This window comes from Chaetura pelagica, unplaced genomic scaffold (assembly GCF_000747805.2).
Source record: "Chaetura pelagica isolate M959 unplaced genomic scaffold, ChaPel_1.0 scaffold76, whole genome shotgun sequence".
NCBI lineage: Eukaryota > Metazoa > Chordata > Aves > Apodiformes > Apodidae > Chaetura > Chaetura pelagica.
In genome coordinates, this window is record NW_009970723.1 from 5,007,164 (window position 1) to 5,028,553 (window position 21,390).

A 21,390-nucleotide genomic window follows, 5' to 3' on the forward strand; every position below is an offset into this window, starting at 1 on the left:
CCAATGGGGGGGGGAAGTCGCAAAACCATCCTGCCAGCCGGTAGCCCTCTGGTACCGGCTCGCGACACCTACTATAAAGATAAAAGTGTGTCATTACCAGGAGAAAGGTAAAAGTCACACTGGCCATATTCAAAATAGATGAAACTTGCCATGGGGTGTAAATCTGGAAGGGTTCTGTAGACCAATGAAATCCCACAACAGAATTACATAGAATTTTATTTATGTGTAAATCTTGTGTAAGTTCTTTCAAGAGTTGAACTTTTACCCTGCGTCAGTTAAACAACTGAGAGCTGTGGTGTTGTACTCTATCTCGTCACACTAAAGCCATCAAAACCAGGTAGATATTCTTACTCAATCACTGTATCTACTTAACACGTACGTATGACTTTAAGATATCTTGTAGCTAAAGTAACATAGTGTTGAACATATATTTGGGAATCTTATATGAACAGTTCTTCTTTCATTGTTCCACTACTTCTTTAATTCCTATAAATAAAAAAATAAGGCAAGATAGAATTGTCCATGTTTTTTTTTCTTGGACTGGAACCCTAATTGGCAAAGCAATTAGTAGGAGAAAAAAAAAATAAATTATTACAAGTTCTCTGATCTGAGAAGCAGATATGTTTTCTAAGACATCTTTAGGCTTCAAAGGGAGACCTGATACAAGTGTGTATCATATTCTAAATTGAGGAAACTTGAAACTGGGGATCACTTCTATGGAGAAAGTGACAGAAAGACAAATCTGTTACTTTGGTTTTACTTTGATAAAATATACTTAAATGAAACGCTCTGATCTATTGAATAAATCTGCTACTGTTAGTGGGTATATCCATGTAGCTGTTGGTTTCACTCTAGGTAGAGGAACCATTCTAATCTGCTCTAGCATCCCGAGAATACTGTCATTTTGGCATTAGTGATTCATGGCACCTGCAGTGAAAGAGCAGCCTCCAGGATGACAGATTGCAGAGGATAGGGCAAAGGATGCTGAAAAGGCCAAGACGGTGAGGCAGACAAGCTGTCCTCTTGGAGCCCCAGTAGAGGAAAGCCTATGCAAGAGGATGATTAGAGGTGGAAAAGGAATGCAGGAGAGCCTGGACATGGGAATATTAGGCAAGACAGAGGCTGATACTGGCATACTTTCTCTTCTGTGAGTTAGGAGCTCAGCAGGACCCAGCCTGGAGGGACAGCCTCTGGCACAGGCAGTGAAAGGAAAAATGCCAGAGGTCCTATGTCTGATAGAATCATAGAATAATTTAGGCTGGAAAAGACCTTTAAGATCATCAAGTCCAGCCTTTAACCATACTCTACCATGCTCACCCCTAAACCATATCCCCAGCCACTATATCTATATGACTTTTAAATATACCCAAAGACCTGCCTTTCATAAACCCATGCTTTCCAAGCAGATCTTCCCATTGGAAAGCAAGGAGCTGAGTGCAGAGCTGCTGGGGCACACTGCTCCCACAGCTGCTCTGCTGCATCCCACACTCAGGCAGGTCCAGGACCATTATCACTGCTCTCTGTCTGCCACCATGGCCAGCTCTGCCAGTAACAAAAGTGACCATAAAACCACAAGCCAGCTAAGGACTCATTGTTGGTCTATGTTGTAGTTGCTAACTCTTCCTGAAGCTCAGGCCCTAAGATTTTTACTGCTTCTGCTAGCACTAATTAACATTAATTCTATGACACTACCATATCTTCAGTTTCCCAAATGCTCCATGATAATCCCATTTCCTCATATTTACATTGTATCAGTTCCTACAGGGCATAAAAAGAAAGGAGCTATGTATGATTCCTAGAAAAGAGAAACTAAAAGAATGTTTACACAATACCATCTTACCAACTAAGCATTCAAAAATTAAGTGCTGCAATCCACTTATGAATTACCATATTTAGACCAATAGGACAGTGTTTTTCCTGTTCTACTGAGGACAGGGAATAGCCTACATCACTAATTACCTTTTCTGAGTATATTACTTAACTGTCTCCACTGCTGAGACAGACTTATTTGGAACTCTGTACTGTTATTTGGAAGCACTTACCACATCAATTCTCCTCTAATCTGAAATTGCACCTGATTCAACATAACTGGTGGAAGTCATCTAGCTACAGAACTCTGTAACAAAAATGTCTAGACCTGCACCTTTTCCAGCACATGATTCACCTAGTTTATTTTAGACACCTATTCCAGGATGTGACAAATCTTACCGAGGAAGGCAATAAATCCTTCTTCTGACTCTGAAAGGATTCTGTGAGATTAACTCAGATATAAACATCAACATTTGTTCAGATTAAATCTACCACTTCAAGTCTTCTGACTTTTGACTTCGGTCTTTTAATTTAAGTCAATGGCAAAACATTAATTATACAAGCACAGGATTGGACTTGAGTGGTATATGTGCAAAATCAGGAAGCCTTCATTATTGGTTTGAACTAGAGACTTAAACCTGTCTGCTGTGACAAAACATTTTTCACAAAACAATATTGTTATTTTAACTTAGCCTGGTCTTTTTGGTCATTCTGTTTTAATCCTTTTTCCTAACTTGTTTTATCTGTAGATGTTTCAGCTGTTTCCAGGTATTTGTGTTAGCTACTCAGCACTTTTTGAAACCCAAGCTACTTAAGAGGGAGTCTAAATATAGATTAAAAACATTTTGGCCTCAAGAACATATGGCTTGAGCATTTTGAAGTGAAGAATCGTCAGGAAAAAGAACAAATTATTCTCTAGGCTTGAGAACATGGATATTGTAGAAAATCTTTCATTAGTTACACTTGAAAAAGCCATATATAGTATTTCCTTACGTTTTAGGGTTCTCTTACTTTCACCTACTTTTGCAACAACAATCCATTTAATGTCTGCCCAATAGATAAATAAATCTGGAATTACTGTAAAATTCTTGTCTCATTCTCTCAGGAAACCATGACAACATCTGCAGCAATTTGCAATATGCTTTTTCAGATTCTGTTTCCCCCTTGAAAAAGCAGGGGAAAGGAGAGGGCAGCACAGGTATAGTAGTCTATAGAACACCTTTGGGAAAAGGTAGATTTCCTAAAGGTGATTTCTTGGTTAAAAAATGTCCATGAAGGTTTCTGGATCACATGAAAGTTGGAATGCTAAGACTGGTGGCTGTTGTAAATGACAGAAATGTCACTTTCTGTTTAAAGGGACAATTTGAGGATCATAGATATTTACTCTTTCCTAAATTATTTGTACTAGCTGATAAAACTGAAAAGCAAACAAAAAAAATTAATTTTGAGCCATTAATTTGGATGGGCCTTTAAGCAACCTGATCTAGTGGGAGGTATCCCTGGCTGCACAGGGGTGTTGGATCTAGATTATTTTTAAGCTCTATTTCAACCCTAACCTTTCCAAAATTCTATAATTCTACGAAATTATTTTAGTTTATTTTTGATAATAAAGGTTATTTTCTCTTTTTTTAACCCAAAATGTTTGAGATGGTGGCTTTTCACAAACTCTCTGTAACAAGCAATCTTGCAAGAACCTGAAATTCAGTTTCTAGTGTGAAGTCCCACAGGTCATAAGGCAGTTTATTTATTATTAACATTTATTTTATTAGTATTACTTTTATATCATAAATTTTGAAGAAAAATTGACTTTTTGTGAGGTGATGGAAAACACTTATAAAAACATACACAGGGGAGAAGAAAAAAGCACACCATCTAGAATATGTTAAAATCTTTCCTTTTATTTCCCCTTCTCTGTAACTTTGTCATGTACAAGAGTTATATGAAGCTCTCTCAGATTCAAGACTCACAAACTGCTAAGCTTCTTTCTAAGAGGAGGAAAGGTTAAGGTAGCAGCTAGATTTATTTATTTGTTGTATGAGTGGTGTTACTTTTGGTTTTTTATTTGTCATTCCCACACAGTAACTGTGTGTCAGGGGTTGTGGGGTCATAAAAATAATAATGAAGGGGCTAGCTCGCATTTTCTGTATGCACTCATTCAAAATAAATCAGTTTGCCTAAACAATAAAAGGCTTCTCAATGCTTCAAACAACAAAACCTCCAACATTGTTCTTTTAAATTTAATAATTTTAACAAACGATTTCAAATAAATTTCCTCATATTAGCTCAGTACTCCTAAGATACTAATATGAGTGTCTGACCAAAATTAATCTAAGTTTGGAAAGATTAACTGATCTTTGTTATATTAACAGCTGTTTGAGACAAAGACGTGTTTGGAAAAATTGTCTGCAAGGATCCATTCTGTGTTTCAGTTGGATGTTTTCTTGGCATTAAAGCTGATGTAACAGACAATGTGAACTTTCCCTCATTTATTTCCATGCAAAGTCAGCCAGCTTCATTTTAACACTTTTCATTAGCAGTTTAAGGTAGGTTGACTGATAACAAACTGAGCCAGATGGCAAATGCAAGCAGTTTGTTCTCCTGGCCCTATTATGTGGGAAATAACCTCCAGTTGCAGTTTAAAGGGAAAACTGAGTTCGCAACTTCCCGAAGTCCTCCACATAGGCTTGCAATGGTCTATGTTTACCTACACCATGGTGGAAGGAATATGCACCTTGGTGGCTCAGCTAACACTGCCTTTTTTGATTTACAGCCTACATCATAGAATCATGGAATATTTTGGGTTGGAAGGGACCTCTAAAGGTCATCTAGTCCAACCCCCCTGCAATAAGCAGGGACATCTCACACTAGAACAGGTTTCTTAGAGCCCCATCAGGCCTGATCTTAAATGTCTCCAGAGATGGGACCTCTACCACCCCTCTAGGCAACCTGTTCCAGTGATCCATCATATTAAAGAGCTTATTCCTAATGTCCAACCTAAATATTTCTAGCTTGAAACCATTAACCCTTGTCCTATCGTTACATGCACTTGTGAACAGGTCTTCTCCAGTCTTCTTACAGGCTCCTTTCAGGTATTGGAAGGTTGCTATAAGGGTCCTCCCAGATTGTTCTCTTCTTTTGGCTGAACAACCCCAACTGCCTCAGCCTGTCTTCACAAGAGAGGTGCTCCAGCCCTCGGATCATTTTCATGGCCCTCCTCTGGACATGCTCCAACAGGTCCACAATCTTCTTGTGCTGGGGGCTCCAGAGCTGGATGCAGTACTCCAGGTGAGGTTTCACCAGGGCAGAGTAGAGGGGCAGTATCACCTCTCTCAATCTGGTGGCCACACTTGATGCAGCCCAGGATGCAGCTGGCCCTCTGTGCTGCAATTGCACATTGGCGGCTCATGTCCAGCTTTGATCCACTAGTATCCCCAGGTCTTTTTCCACAGGGCTGCTCTCTAGCATGTCTTACTCTAGCTTGTATTCCTATCTCTGGTTGCTCCAGCCATTATGACCATCATGGCCACGTTTAGCAATTAAGCCACAGTGTAAAATATCACCTTGCTTCTACAGAGACAAAAGCCCAATGTAAGTTGTGCGTAACAGCCTATATTTCCATTGTTTTAATTAAGAATGTCACGAAGTCCACCTTCTTAATATATTCCTCAGCTTCTCTTCCAACTTGCATAATAGTGCATTTGGTAATTTTAGGCCAAGAAGGAAGCTGAGAGCATGATATTGTAGACTTACCGTCCCTGGGTTATATTAAAAATGGCCAGCTAAACACATATCTAGAACATGGGTCTGGATTAATCCACAAGACTCTTTTCACTAACTGCCAGTGTTTAACATATTTCCCTTTTAATGTCATGTAAATGAAGTGCTTTTGTCAAAGCTGGAAGGGTGTTCCATGAAAGCAAGGATCTCCTCAAAAACAATAAAAATGAGGTCATTATCTTGCCAACAGTTAAAGTTTTCCATCATCTGTCTTCCAGTCAGTAAATGGAGTCCAGCAGATAGACTCTTTCTTCTGTCTGTATAGCCCTATATCTAATGACTGAGTCCTTCACAAACGAGCCAGAGTAATTTATGGCTTATTTTTAAATGATTTTCCATCTCTTCAATAACTGAAAGCGATCTTTCTATCCTCAAGTGCAGCTTTTCATCCCATGGCAATACTTTCAAGGACACATTTTATGCAGCAGACACTGAATGTTCCAGAGGTATCATTTTACATAAGATCTTGGGGTGACTGGATATGGGAAAGGTGGGCATATGCACACTGAGCAAGTATAATCAAGTTTGAGGACAGATTCACCTGCTAGCTTCTATCAGCACAGCATGCACTTACTGATGGGGAAAGACTGGTTGGTTTTCTGAAGTACTGAAAGGCTTCAGGTTTAGCAATACAAAGTATGATCTGTGTTAGCTGACTCCTGAATTATACTGGATTTCTGGGGAAAGGGTGAAATGAAAAGAATCAGTTGTTACTCCATTCGTCTGCAACTTGCAAAGTTCTTTTAAATATGATTCTGGTATCTTCATCATTATAAGATGTCTTAAATGTAATCACCATCTTTTACAATATTGCTGATTTTCTCGTTTTGTGCTCAGACAAATTCTGTTTAAAATGGTTGTGCTTCCTTAACCTTACAACTACATATAAACAAAGATGTAACTCAAGAGGCTAGATCTCTTTGTTCTGGAAACAAGATATAACAAAGTTCATAAAATCATAAATAACACAGATAAAATTATTAGGAAATTACTTCCTCACAATATAAGCAACAGTCACCCTAAAGTGAATTTATAAATAGCAGGCTCAAAATTCAGAAAGAGGTAGTTTTTCACATCTGCTTAAACCATAGAACACATTGCCACAGGATGTTGTGGATACTGAATACTTACATGAGTTCAAAAAAATATTATACCAATTCATGAAAGGAAATCCCCCAAAAGCTATTAAACACAAAATATGGCCTATGGCTCAGAATTTCAATGAGCCACAGATTGCTGGAAGCTAAGGAGGATTATGCTGGGGTTTTGTTACCATATGTTTGCTTTCCTCTTATTCTCTTCCCTAGGTATCTGTTAATAGCCATAACTGGAGATAGGATATTTTCTAGGATAACCTTTGATCTGAACCCATACTGGCAATTCTGTGTTTAAAAGTATATACACAAGTATAATACATTACAAATTTAAACAAGATAGTAATCTTTTACATTTTATCCTATTAGAGAACTGCAAAACAACCATGTGACAACTGCAAGGTCACACTTAGTTACAGATCAAATTCGATACTGGTAAGAGCTTATTAAAAATGTACGTAATCAATTAAGTAAGATCACCGTGCTTTATGAAATTAAAGGCATGGTAATATTGTAATAGAGGTTCCTTTACTCTGAAATGCTTGGCTTTCTTTCTACCTAACCATAGCAGATGACATGAGCACTGTTTGAGACACAGAGCTCCCTTAGGAGACTTAGTTTTCACAACTCAACAGGTTCATATTTCCAGCAGCATATATCTCCTGCACTGTGTCAACAGGAATAGCAGCCAAAAAAAAATTTACTACAGGTTGATATATGTAGTTCAGAGATCAGGACTCTCATAATTTTTTTCTTGGCTGCCAGCACTGTGCCCACAGCAGAATCCATGCACTAACTAGAGTCCAAGTACACTACACTGGAGCCTGTATTTGCATTAGGGCCAAGAAGTTTTTACTTGACAATTTACAAACTGCACGGTAAAAAGTGACAGGGTTTGGGATTTTTTCTTTCTATTACCTGTAAAACTTGAATATTAATGTTGGAGAGTTAAGGAGAGTTAATAACAAAAAAAATTACTGACCTCTTGAAGTTTTGGGTTTGTTTTCCTGAAAAAACAGCTTTGTATATATACAAGTTACAAATATTCCACATGAATGCAAGCACTCTCTGGTAATATTCTCTACATTAACATGTAACTGTACAATAAAAAAAACATCTATTACTTCTATAATGGAGTTTCACTTGCTATTATTTGTGCTATATTCTTTCATGGAAGAACTATTTTGTGCAGAAGTTCACTAGGGTACAGTAACTGCTTTGGTAAATTTGCTACAGAGGTAAAAAATCATGCTCTTACTTTGATTTATATATATATATATTGTTTTTTTCAGTTATGAAAAAGAAGATACTATTATCAATCTACTGTATTTTCTAAGGAGAGCTTAAACTTAGTTTTTGCCAAATATTTTCTGCTACTGAAAGACACAGTTCTATGGCAAGATTTTAACCAGCAATAGGAACATTAAGCATCATGCCTAATGTACTAGAAATCTAAGCTGCCAAGAGATCCTTGTTTTCCCCAAGAGCTATTTCTAAATCATGCTGTGTTTTAAAAAAGCTGCACTTGTGTAAGTAGGTCAAACTTAAATTAATCTAGTTAAAAGTAGTGCTCTCTCCATTCAGACTGGCTTAACACGCCCTTAAATATGTTTAGATGCTCTCAGTCATTTCTCAGAAAACAAACAAACAAACAAACCAAACTTCTTTAAACAAGGTTTAAACAAACTTAAGTCCTTGTAACCACACAAATGTGAAATAAATTTGGATAAAACAATGCAAGTTTTGCAACAGAGGTAAGATCTTATGCTTTATGTTTGAGACATTTACCTCTGACAGACAGCAAAAATGTCTTCATTCACTCTCAGGTTAAGGTTTTATGACTATATGCTTTTAACAAGGCAGAGTCCTTTTCCTAATCATGTCATTGTAGAAAAACTCCTTCCATTTTTTATTAGAAGCAAACATCTATGCTCAGTAAACATTATTAATTGCTTTAAAAAATATTCAGTGCTGCAGATTAATAATGGACAGATGTGGGAGAGACTTGTTAAGACTAACAAGAACACTATTTTCAGTTTTTGATACAGGAAGACAGAGCATAGGATTTTCCTGCTTGCTACTAGAAAATCTACTACAGGGACAGTCCCTATCCCTCCTGCTCCCTGGCAGTGACTTTAAATTTCATCACAGTGATTTGAAATATTGCAACTGAAAAAAAATCTTTGAAAAAGATTCTTGTTGGACAATACAATGTCTGCAAAATATTGTAACTCTTAGCAAGAAATAATTGTCTTTTTCTGGATTTAGATATATTATTCAGTGTCCATACATTTTTCATTAAAAAATGAGGTAATATATATCATCTAAATGGACTGGAGTCATGGGAACAACAAAATGTCTCCCTAGCCTCAAGACCAGTATATCAAGATTTCTTCCTTTTCCTTTCTTTCCTTCACTTCTTTTTCTTTCCAGTACTTAAATTCAGAAGAAAACAAGGATTCAACTTTTCTTTTTTTTTTTTTTTTTAAATAAATGCTGAATTTTCAGATGGCTACTTATGTATTTTCATCTCCTTTTTATTCTTTTATCTTTTTACATCTTTAAGTGTATGTATTACAAATTCCTTCCCTGTGATATTGCTGTCCTTTCTGATTTGCTATTCCAGAAAGTGTTTCACCTTCAATTTTTGTTTCCTCCATCCTCTCCTACCGTAGTTCCCAAGTGTTACCAGAATAATCTGAGTTTTACTGAGACTGCCTAGAAGCACAAGTTAATTCAGAAGATGCATCAAGAAACCATCCTATCCCAGATAATTGACAAACCTAAGACTCTCCTCTCACACTAAAATCTGGGTAAGCAGACTGTAAAGGAAATGGGATCTACTCTAGGTGAAAAGGCCTATACCATCAGAACAACTTGAAAAATAGGTGTTCTAAAAGAACAAGAGGAACATGAAAGCTGTCTTGAGGAAGGCTGCAGTCCAATGTGTCCAGACACTTGGTCCAAAGTATTTGAAAACTACTGTTTTCTACCTTGCAAAAAAACCCCAAATTTTTTTATCCTCCAGTACATCCCTCCTTCCCTAGCAAAAGAAATTCTGTCCTTGTGTCCATTGCTCCCTTGTGATGGCAAGTCAATACTTCTGGCATTACCTGCAGCACCATAGGAGGAAATTAGAGAAAAGACCTCTACAGCTCAGCTGGAGTTAAGGTACCAAGTGCACTCTGCTTACAGTGTATTATGAAAACAAAGAAATATGTCATTTGAGAGAGCTTGCAAGTGTTAGATTATATGATAGGAGGATTTATCCTAAGCAATGGGCTCCTACAGGAGCCTTATTAATTCTTTAGTCAAAGCACAGATTTCTTCCCTAGAAAACAACTGATAAGATAGGTCTGAGATCCACAAAAACATACCACTGAAGTGGGAAAAATGAAAGCAGCACTGTGCTGTGGAGATGCTGTATTTTTATTGGAACTGTCCTTTCAGTCTAGAATATTACTAAAACTATGAAAACACACTATAATCAAACAAAAAAGATAAGGAAAAAACCAAAACCTGAACCCAAATGTTTTGTATGAAGCCACTACAACTAACTAGTCAGGAGAAATTACCTTAGGAATTAACTATAGTCAGAATACTGAATTTGTATATGGTTCCTTATTTGGAATGAAAATTATTTTAAACGGACAACAGTTTATGACAGCATTTCAAGTAGTTGCCTGTCTTTTTTGAGGTAGATAGCATGCAAATTGTTCTCATTAGAAGAACAGTGCACAGTGAAGATTTAGTCTATCACTTCTCAAGATGATCTTATATTTTCCTTTTTGCTGCTAATTAACCGAGTCCATGTTTTCAAATAATTCTGAGATAACAGAGTAGGAATCAGATGGGAAAAAAAAAAAAAAAAAAAAAAAAGACCTTTGAGGTGAGAATTTATTTTAAAATAAAAATAAATCTCCTAATCTTTTTCTTCTTTATTGGATTTCTATTAACAATACATGAAGATGACTATTGGACTATTCGAGCAATGAACTTGAAAAAATAACACTCACCTGGGAAAAATTACTCATAGCTAAGACCATAAATATATTATTCAACCTCTGCTTTTCAGTGCTCTGAGATTGAGCTCAAATATTAGGCAGTCTAAGAGAGTGGTAAGCCTTTTCTTCCTTGTCAATCCCAAATGGCAGACTTGTTTTCTTTTTCCACACAGAAATTTTTTCCAGTCACAAAAAACCCCTGGACTTTCCTTCAGGATTTTTATTATAGAAGTTCAGCATTCTAAGATACCTAAAAGCATATTTTTAGTGATAGTATCATTTTACTTTCATTTGTTGTTTTTTTTTTTCTTTTCAAAATATCTTAAAGCTCGTTAATACAAGAAATAGCTTTTGAAAACTGCTCTATAAAACTCAGTCACAAAAAGGCATATACACATGGGTACTCATTTACACTCTGAAAATTATTTACATTAAAAAAGAAGATAGCCAGAAGTTTGCACACTTTCACACATGCTAAAAATATCCATATGTGGATATGTTCCAAATGTTATCACATTTTAAATGGACACCTTGATTTCAACATACACATGCCTGTAGATGGTTGGAAAAGACCTCTGATATCACTGAGACCAACCATCAACACAAAAAAACCCAGCTCAAACCAAAGAACAAAAACAGAAAAAAAACAACACTCAACTGACTCACAGCCTCAGTCAATAGAGCATGCCCTGAAGTGCCACTTCTGCACGTTTCTTGAATACCTCCAAGGATGGTGAGTCCACCACCTCCCTAGGCAGGCTGTTGCAGTGCCTGACCGCTCTTTCAGTGTAGAAATTCTTCCTAATATCCAATCTGAACCTCCCCTGCCGCAACTTCAGGCCAATTCCTCTGGTCCTTTTGTTACTTACTTGGGAGAAGAGGCCAACACCCACATCCCTATAGCCACCTTTCACGTAGTTGTAGAGTACAATGAGGTCTCTGCTCACCCTCCTTTTCTTCAGACTAAACAACCCCAGTTCCCCCAGCCACTCCTCATATGACTTGTTCTCTAGACCTTAAAAATCACCCCACTGGTAGCTCTCCTCTGGACAAGCTCCAGCACCTCAATGTCCTTCCTGTAGTGAGGGGCCCAGAACTGAACATAGTACTTGAGGTGCAGCCTCACCACTTCGAGTACAAGGGCCCGATCACTTCCCTACTTCTGCTGGCCATGCTACTCCTGATAAAGGTCAGGGTGCTATTTTGCATCTGGCCACCTGGACACACTGCTCGCTCATGTTCATCTGGCTGTCAACCAGCACCCCAAGGTCCTTTTCTGCTGAGCAGCTTTCCAGCCACTCTTCCCCAAGCCTGTGTGTGACCAAAATGCAGGACCCAGCACCTGGCCTAATTGAACCTCATATAATTGGCCTTGGCCTATTGATTCAGCCTGTCCAGGTCCCTCTGTAAAGCCTTCCGAGCAGTGCAATACCAATTTTTTCTCCAGTAAGAATCTAGGCCTTGATTCACAATAAATTATCTTCAACCCACTCTGCTACTACAGGTTTTCACAATGCAGTACACTGCTCTTGCTTCACTGACCCTGGCACAGCAGAAGTGTTACATCATTAGAACAGTCACAATACCACATTTATACTCCTGAAATATTAACTTAAAAGTTTTAACACAAATTCAAGGGTACAAATACTGCTACATAAAAGCTCTGAATTTTAGTTTTGCAGTTGAGAAAAGAAAATGAGTTAGAGCTTCTCATTGCTCACAGATTCAGTATAACAAGGAAATATAACAGCTCTGCGCTTCTTATTTGTCATCTTTATCTTCTTTTATGCCAGAAGCACCCTCTTTGTGCATCTGTTCATCTTCTGTTGTGCATCATTGTTTGCTGAAGAGACTCTCCCAAAATCTATGTAACTGGCTTAGAGAGATCTGCTTGGACAACTGAGGCTGGTTGGAAGCAAAACCCATGAAAGTATAAAAGCACCAAACACAAAAGCTCTTCTTTGACACTGTTCTGAAGAGATGCAAAGGCTAGCTTTAAATTTGGTTTCTTAGACAATGGCATTAATTTAGTCACATGAACTTGGAGTTGGCAAGAGTTTGTAGTTCTTTGATTTTAAGAGTATCTTCAATATTGATTTGGTAAATTTTAGGTACATCAACTACACTATGCAGTCATCAGTTGACTACTGGGAAGGTACAGCTTGAGTAAATTGGAATTATTTTTTGAATTAACAAGTCCAAAAGGCATTGAAAAGTTACTGGGAAACACCACCTCTGTTCTTGGAATGGCATTTTGAAGATTTGACTTTAAATGCTGCCACTGCTTCATCATAAAGAAAAACTGGAGAAGACTAGGTTTCATATATCCACTATATTGGTGGGTAGTCTCAGTTGTTCTTAAGCTCTCTTATATGATTGCTAAAGAAATTTGCACATTTTCCCCAAACCTAAGTAAGATCTATATGGCAAAAAATATCAAAATGAAAGTAGCTTATATAAGCATTCAACAGTACAACATTTGAACAAAGACAGAGGTTTCTAACAAGAATTCTTTGTTTTTCAAGTGAAACACCTTTTGATACTCTAACTTACATTTTGATAGAAACTTTTCTGTCTCATATTCTAATGGACCAGGCAAATTAAGATAGTTCTAAAGCAATATGAACTTAGGAAAGAAAACGATGTGATTTTAGGGACAAGAAAATAGCTCTGTCAGCTCAAAATTCATGGCATTTATTTGTTTTATTCAAGCTGAAATCTGTTCTTACCATCGTGATTGGGATTTCCCAAAGTCCATGGTTCATCAGAGTCAAAATGAGTGTCTCCCCCAATTCCAGGGCCAGGGAAATATGCATGAGCCAAAAATCCTCCTTCCCCATCAAAGGGAGAACTGTCTCCATGAAAACCTGATGCAAAAATGATTGTAATATCCACATCTCTCTTGCCATTTTCCAATTCAATATAAGGAACTTCTTCAAATGTTAGAGGAGTTACATTCTGCCACACATCGAAGGCACGGCGAATGGCTTTACGAGTTTCAGCATCACCTACTTTTGGAGTGACGTTCTTTATGCTGAAAGAAACAGAGAAGCATTAAATAGCATTAAATTAGAGAAGCATTAAATTTGACAGACTGGTGAGTGACACTGCTTACATCCACTTTCCCAAAATTATTTAAAAAACTGGGCTTTTAGTAAAATGTGCTAGTCTGGGATTCTGTTCTTTAAGAAGAGCATTTTTAAACTAGTTGGTGTAAAACTATTGTGTCTATCTATGTAGCCCTTTATGCTAGAACTCATTATACATTAGTTAGGTTACTCTCAGCAGTACAAAAATCATATTTTTAGAAGATTAAAAATATTTTTAAATGAAAATTTCTTAACAGTGGGATAACCAGATTAATCAACCACTGGCTGTTTACTTTCTGGACCATGATTAGAATTCATCAGAGCTAAAGAACGGCATGTCATTGCTGATCAAAAGAAAAATGTTTCTAGTTAAACGAAATTTTAACTTCTTAGTGAGCCCATTAACAATTGCAGAGTCCCATACTGTGACCACCAACCAGCATTCACAAAGCTTTAAAAACATTTCTTTTTGCATTTGCATAGATAATTCCTTATCAGAAACAAAGCCTTTTTATTTCAATACAGGATAAGATGTCCTGTTATGATCTGATTACTTCTTGCATAAAACTTGAGAATTCATCGAAGAAGTAATTTTATAGAAGACAATTATGAGCTAATTCAGAAATATATAGTTAAACATACATTTCAGTCTCCACTACTTCTTCAACTTTCACACATAAGAGAAAGGTGAAAGACAATAATAACTACAGTTGAGTTCAGAGTTGCAATTACAAGTAAATTATGGTGGAAACAGCTTAAAAAAAGTAATCTTTATTTATTTCTATTATTGAATTCAAGAAAGGAATGGCAATAATAAATTTCAGATCAACCCATTTTCTTCCATCATTTTTACTATATTCATATGGCCAACAAAAATTATATTAGGTTTGTGTCTGTTCTGAAATTGCTGCAATCAGATGCTCATTGTTCTTTTGACATGTGCTTGACTGAATGTCCAGCACAAATATCACAAATTACAGAGTTCTAGAGTGCATGTAATTTTTAGGTTAGTTTACACAACATGGCATATTAATGGAGAAGAAAAAAAAATAAAAAACAAACCTGGAATGATCTATGCGGTTGGTGAATTAAATGTAAGTAATTTTATATAAATGGAAATAAATCCTTAAATTTTAATTTTACAGATTTGACTTCACATATATAATGTTTTGATCACAGGATAATGTAGAAACCATAAAGTTACCTATTTTGACTTACAGTAAAAAATATTCTATTGAGTCTACTAATGCTAGTCTAATCAAAGCATTATTTTGTTTTAGCTAGTATGTATGTTCCAAAGAGATATCAAGACATATTAGAAGATAGTAGACTGTAAAAGATCCACTGCTTCCCTTGACCTTTTGTTCCAAAGATTATTTAATCAGTCATTACATACTTGTGCCTATTATCTTGTTTACCTGGCTTGTAACTGGTTCTTGTTCTGCCTTTTTTTTTTGCATACATGAGATTTAAGGACATTTTTGCCCCCCTAAAAGAAATTTCTGCACTGCAAAGTCATAACCATTTTGTTTACTCTTCTGTTTAGTTTCTGTTGTTTGTTTGGGTTTTTTTTTACTCTGAAATCTGTAAATTTCTTATTATAAGACATTTACTCCATTTTATTAAATATTTTCTATGATTTTTATTGAACTTACTCCAATTTTGCAATGCTCTTTTAAAACTGACTGTCAGAACTACAAAGTACTGCTGTAATGATCTTGCTGTCTAAAAAAAAAGTCCTCTGATCTGTAGACATGGCCTTATTTTAAATTATGTAAATGTCATGTAGTTCAAATGCACTGGATTATGCCCTTTCTTCATAGTTATTTACTCACCAGTAATTTTATGAGCAGTGTTGTATTGATTTTCAAGTGATTAAAAAAAATATTGGATGCACTGGACCAACTGCATGTCCTGCTGCAGAACTGCTCTCTGAAAGCTCACTCCATTGAGAGATGTTCATAAGCTACTCATCCTCTGCCCCTTGAGAACGTACAGTGTTTTACAAACAGTGTCATGTGGAAATATATCAAAACACCTCACAAAAGCACACTTGCACTCCCACTACTAAAAACTTGACAACAATTAACCTGTTGCTATGCTAGGAATGCCACTTATATGATTTTTTTCTTAGTCTTCCGCCGCATGCTCTTTAAAGCACACATACTGTCCCAAGCACAGCTCCTTGAAAGATCAGAGCCTCTGCTATTTTCTATGTATAATGAATACAGCAAGTGAATCAACAGGCTTTCATAGAAAATAGAGTTAGTCAAGCAAAAGTAGTATTTTCACAGAGTCACAGAATTCTCACAGTTGGAAAAGACCTCTAAGGTCACTGACACCATCTGTCAAATCAGGAAAAAATCCCACTAGAGCATGTCCTGAAGTGTCACATCTACAATATTTTTAAAATACCTCTAGGTATGGTGACTCTAGCACCTTCCCTGGGAATCCCTTTTCAGCGCCTGACCACTCTTTCAGTAAAGAAATTCTTCCTAATATTTAGTCTAAACCTGCTCTGGCACAACTTCAGGTCATTTCCTCTAGTTCTATCACTATTTATGAGGAAGAAGAAGTCAACAGCCACCTCACTACAACCTCGTTCCAGGCAGTTGTAGAGAGCAATGAGGTCTCCTCTCAGCCTCCTCCTCTTCAAACTAAACAATACCAGTTCCTTCAGCCTCTTCTCACAGGACTTGTTCTCTAGACCCTTCCCCAGCTTGGTTGCTCTTGTTTGGGTTAAAAGGGACCTTTAAAGGTAATCTAGTCCAACGCCCCTGCAATAAGCAGGAACATCAACTAGATCAGGTTGCTCAGAGCTCCATCCAACCTAATCTTGAAGTTTTGAATACATTTTGAAAGCTGTTATTCTTAGACAGCCACAGATATGTACCCATTGAATTCAGTATTTTGTGGTTATTACTGCAGTTTGATGCAAACAAGGTTTTCAACTTGAGAGCTGCTTTTGGCATTATAGATTTTAAATTCACATCTTGTACAAGAATACGATTTAATCAGTGACACGTACTTTTCACACTGATTTATTATTTCTGCAGATGCCTGAAGAGTCTTGTTTTGGAGACCGTTATTCTGAAATTCTGATTTTAGAAAAGCTTTGGGTTTTCCTTCCCCTCCTCCTTCTTCCCAAAAATAGCCTCAGTGACACATTTTTGGCTGCAACAGCTTCAAGAGCCTTGCAAGGCTGTCAGGATATACCTCACTTGACTGTGTAAAATCAGTCATCTGAAATTTAAATACAGTAAATTAAATAGCATATATTTGGCATTAAATTTCATATCTCCTTTTTTCTATTCCTGAGCTGTCATTAGAACAGCTTGTTATATTTTTTCTTGTAAATTGCTACTAGTCTGTATATGAAGTCAACCCTTGTGACCCAAGCTAGACCCAAAAGGCAGTTCAGCAAAGGCTAGATAAAGCTCAAAATACAGAAAGCTTCTTATTACTGTTTACCTTAGCAGTAATGACCTCCACAAGAGTCGTAATAACTCAGTAACAGACTTCTTCATGGCATGTAGACTTTGATACTTCTCCACTGCATCTAATAAATATTTTTTTCAAAATTGGTTCTATTCTAATTTCTGCATTCAATCCAGTGTACAAGAGTAACACCTTGCTACCCTGTTGTGCTGATTAGACTGGATAGTAATGAGTGCTTTTAGAATTATTATGTAATTACAATGATGAAAAATTATGCTTTTTGTTTGTTTGTTTAAGAACATGAATATATAAGCTAAATATAAATGAGGAAATTATTTCTGCAATGCCATTTCTTTCAAACATTCCAAGATTTTCTTGGAGCAGACACAATTTGGAAACTCCATTCTTAAGAAAGAAAGATAAAAGAGTAGGAAATTTCAGTAAGAAGGTACAAAGATGCAGTAAATAATCTGCATGAAGTAAGCCAATTCTAGATCTGTATTTGATATGAAACAGTTAAGATAAAATGAATTGAAACATAGTATTAATTTTAATAACTTGTTGAAATGAACTTCTCATAGCAATTGCTGTCAAACCTAAAGTGAACTAAAGACTGTTTTTTTTAATACCACTGATTGATTTTTTTTAAATCTCACTGATGTGGGTTTTCTCAGCTTCACTTTCTTTCCAGTCTCACTTTGCTAACTCTTTGTAGCCATAACCAAAGAGAGTTTCTCATGTAAAATGTGCTCTTAGTTCATATAGTTCCTGCTCCAGCTGATTAAACCCGAGTCAGAGATCTTGCTTTTGATTTTCTTGTTCCATGACCACATTAAAAGTCAACCTACTGCTGCTATGTTGGAAAAAACCTGTCATTTTGTTGCCTCTTCATTTTAATGGATAATATTCTTCCCATAATTAATTAAAAGCATCTGAAAAGTAACAAAGATGAGAATTCCAAGATAGAAAGCCAAGATCTGCAAAATACTTAACTGAGAAATGTTTTCAGAGGAAAGATGTTCTAAGTAATCCCATATCATAATTTACTACTAACTAATTTAAAATAATTATAAAGCAACTTAAAATTTTACAGTTATAGCATATTGATAATTCACAGTTTTCCCAGGGAAGCTGTGGAAGCCCCATCCCTGGATGTGTGCAAGGCCAGGCTGGATGAAACTCTGAGCAACCTGCTCTAGTGGGAGGTGTCCCTTTCTATGCAGGGTTGTTGGAACTAGATGATCATTAAGGTCCCTTCCAACCCAAAACATCCTATGATTCTATTAAATGTTTAATTATTTCAGGATTACTGAAGTAGCAAAGTATTAAAGAAATGAGAAATTATATTCTACAATTTTTATTATTTTTTAATGAAAAAGACTGACCCTAAATATATATATCTAGTGATAACCATTTTTTAATTACTTACAGTATGGAAAAGCATAACTAATTTACTTAATTGGTTGTTGTGTAGGAATCCTCTCTTTCAGCTCCAGTTATCTAGACTTTTTTCACTGCATAAATTTCCAATCACCACAGTGTAATCTTATTTCCTTTTATTAGGTATGTTTTTATAGGTTCTCCCATCTTCCATTAAGAGGTTAGAAATGCTAAGATATGTAGCACTGCTAACACAGTTAAGAAAAGGGTAAGCACTGTTTTCTTAGGAATGCACTGAGCTCTAACAGAGGGTTAAATATGTTTAAATCAACACTTAGGAACTTAGTATTCAATTTTATTCAGATTCCTAAACATTGCCTATAATGGTGTTAGCAGATATTATGCAGATAAATACTGGAACCTTTCCTCTGTATTGTCAGATTGACAAGAATTACATTTATTATATTTCTGATTGAAAATTGGTGGGAGATGGAACTATAATGACAAAAGAATGTTTAACAGGCCATTAAATAGCATCTGATTCTGTATCTATGCTTACTACAAAAGATAATGTTTATAGTGTCAGGACTGCTAGCAACCTTGTCCCATTAGTCCTTAAGGGTTGAAACCCTATGGTAGATAGTCTAACAGTTTATGAGCACTTTACTGTAGAAAACAAGTAGTGTTTTCTAGTACAAATTTTTCTAGATTTGCAGCTGTAAATCATCAGAGTTGCAGCAAAACATGTAAAGTAGGAACGCTAAGAACTCATGGGTGTGACATCTTGAAAATACCAGTTTTCAGAGAACCCTGACAATTTCTTCACTGTGCCACCCAGAACACTTTCCACACCTGGAGGTATCACTTTTCCATATATTCCAGCATGCATTTGCTACGCTACTGTGTTCTCTGTGATACCAAGAAGCTTAGAACTTCAAACTTTGTTGCTGACTTAAAATGATAGAGTAGGACTTTAGAGCTTAGCTATTTCCACTGCCTTAAGGTCTTGTAGGCCTCATATGCATGTAGAGAAAAAAAATTACATCAAAGTACAGCCCAATTCTGTAAATGCTTCTGGCATGTTTTTAAATATATTACTCAGGTATAACTGATTTAAAGCATAGAATACTGCTCATGCATTGAAGGCTAGTTTTCAGACATTTCAGTTATTCACAAATTTGTTTAAGTTAGGATGCTCTTGGCATCTCTGAAAAAAAACCAGATTCATTATTTCCCCTTATTTTTGCTTTTAATTTTTAATAGAAAGAGAATATGCTCATGTCTTGCTGCTGAAATAAGCATCTATTTTAAAAATAATGGACTGTGAACATCATCACAATGCAAAGCTTATGTTACCATTTCAATATGGACAGAGCTGGTCTTTTTCATTCACATAAAATCAAAGAAATTCAGCATATACTGACTTTGTGATATATATGATTAATATGGTGTGTAATTCCTTGATTTAGGAAGTATTTTCTAAATATTCCTCTGTAGCACACTTAGTATTATTTTATTGAAAAAATCTTATTACTATCAACAGTATTTTCTAAGTTTTTTTCTGAATTCATTATTTTGTTACTTTTCAGTGTGGCTTTAATACCCCCAAGAAAAACACTTTCCAAATTCCACACAATATGGATCATTCTGACCATCCAAGTAACATAGTCTATTGTTAACAAGGTAGTTAGGACTTTTCATTACATGTTGAATCTTCCAGCTAGCATTAATTAATTTAACTGAATTGCATAAAGTTAGAAATGTCCAAATCTTTCATTCTCTGTTGGTTTTTGGACAGCTGAAATCCAGGATAGATCCAACTTATTGAGAAAGGAAAAAGGCAATTATCTAGGGATTGACCCAATGTCCACTGAAGTAAAGGAAAAGATTAAATTAATTCTAAGTGGTTTGGGATGAAGCTGTTGACTATCTACAGTTAAATTTCCTCCACTAATGAATTTAATATTACATACTGCTGAACAATCAAATTGTTTTTGTTTGTTCTTCCTGAAGACAGTAGAATAAAGCAGAATGACTTTTAAATCATTATTTTATTTTATTTTAAATTCCCTAATAGGTTAAAGAGATTTCTTCTCTGAGCTATGCAATGTTGAGAGGTTGTTGTGTAACTTGATGTGGTCTAAAACACTAAGAATACAACCTCTACCATTAAGATCTTCATATTTTGATCTGTGATGGAGCTGTATTTTTCATTTAGCCTAGATGTTCTCCTTTGTTCCTATACTCTTCTGGTTGGTAAAGATTTGAATAGTTTCTGTTTCTCTCTTTGTAAAAGTCTTGTTAGTATACAACATAAATACTACTAACTATCAGAAGGCACACTGGCATGATCTCTACCAGGCAGAAAAGATACAGTAAGCAATATTGCCATATAACTTCATTAGAAACAGAAATTCTAAGAAACAACCTATTCACCAGTTCTAATAATCAGAAAGCTGCATTCCCTGAGAGAGAGAAAGTTTGACTAATGTAACTCAATATTAATTTCATGCTGACATTCCCAATACTGGAAATCTGCATTTTGATAATGTCTTCACACAGACATTGTTTTCTGAGAGTAATTATCACCTAAATCCAAAATGTAATACAAGGCCAAAAAGGACATAATTAATATAAATTATGATGAAAAATCACTTCTTTGAAGCTCCATCTTGAAAATTTGGGGAACCGTTTCAGACTGAAAACTTACAAAATAAAAATATGGAAATATAGAAAAAATATTGTCACATGTGTATTTATTTTGATTCTCTTACCCATAATCTCAAGGTTAATCTAAGA

General features: G+C 36.0%; 1 protein-coding gene across 1 annotated transcript in view; it reads right to left on the bottom strand.

The window, feature by feature from the left end:
- The window catches only part of MMP16 (matrix metallopeptidase 16 (membrane-inserted)), a 183,412-nt gene that overhangs the window by 53,828 nt on the left and 108,194 nt on the right, over positions 1-21,390 (bottom strand). Inside the window, exon 4 of the mRNA XM_010006416.1 lies at positions 13,414-13,718. Coding sequence (XP_010004718.1) covers positions 13,414-13,718 — 305 coding nt within the window. The remainder of the gene's footprint in view (positions 1-13,413; positions 13,719-21,390) is intronic.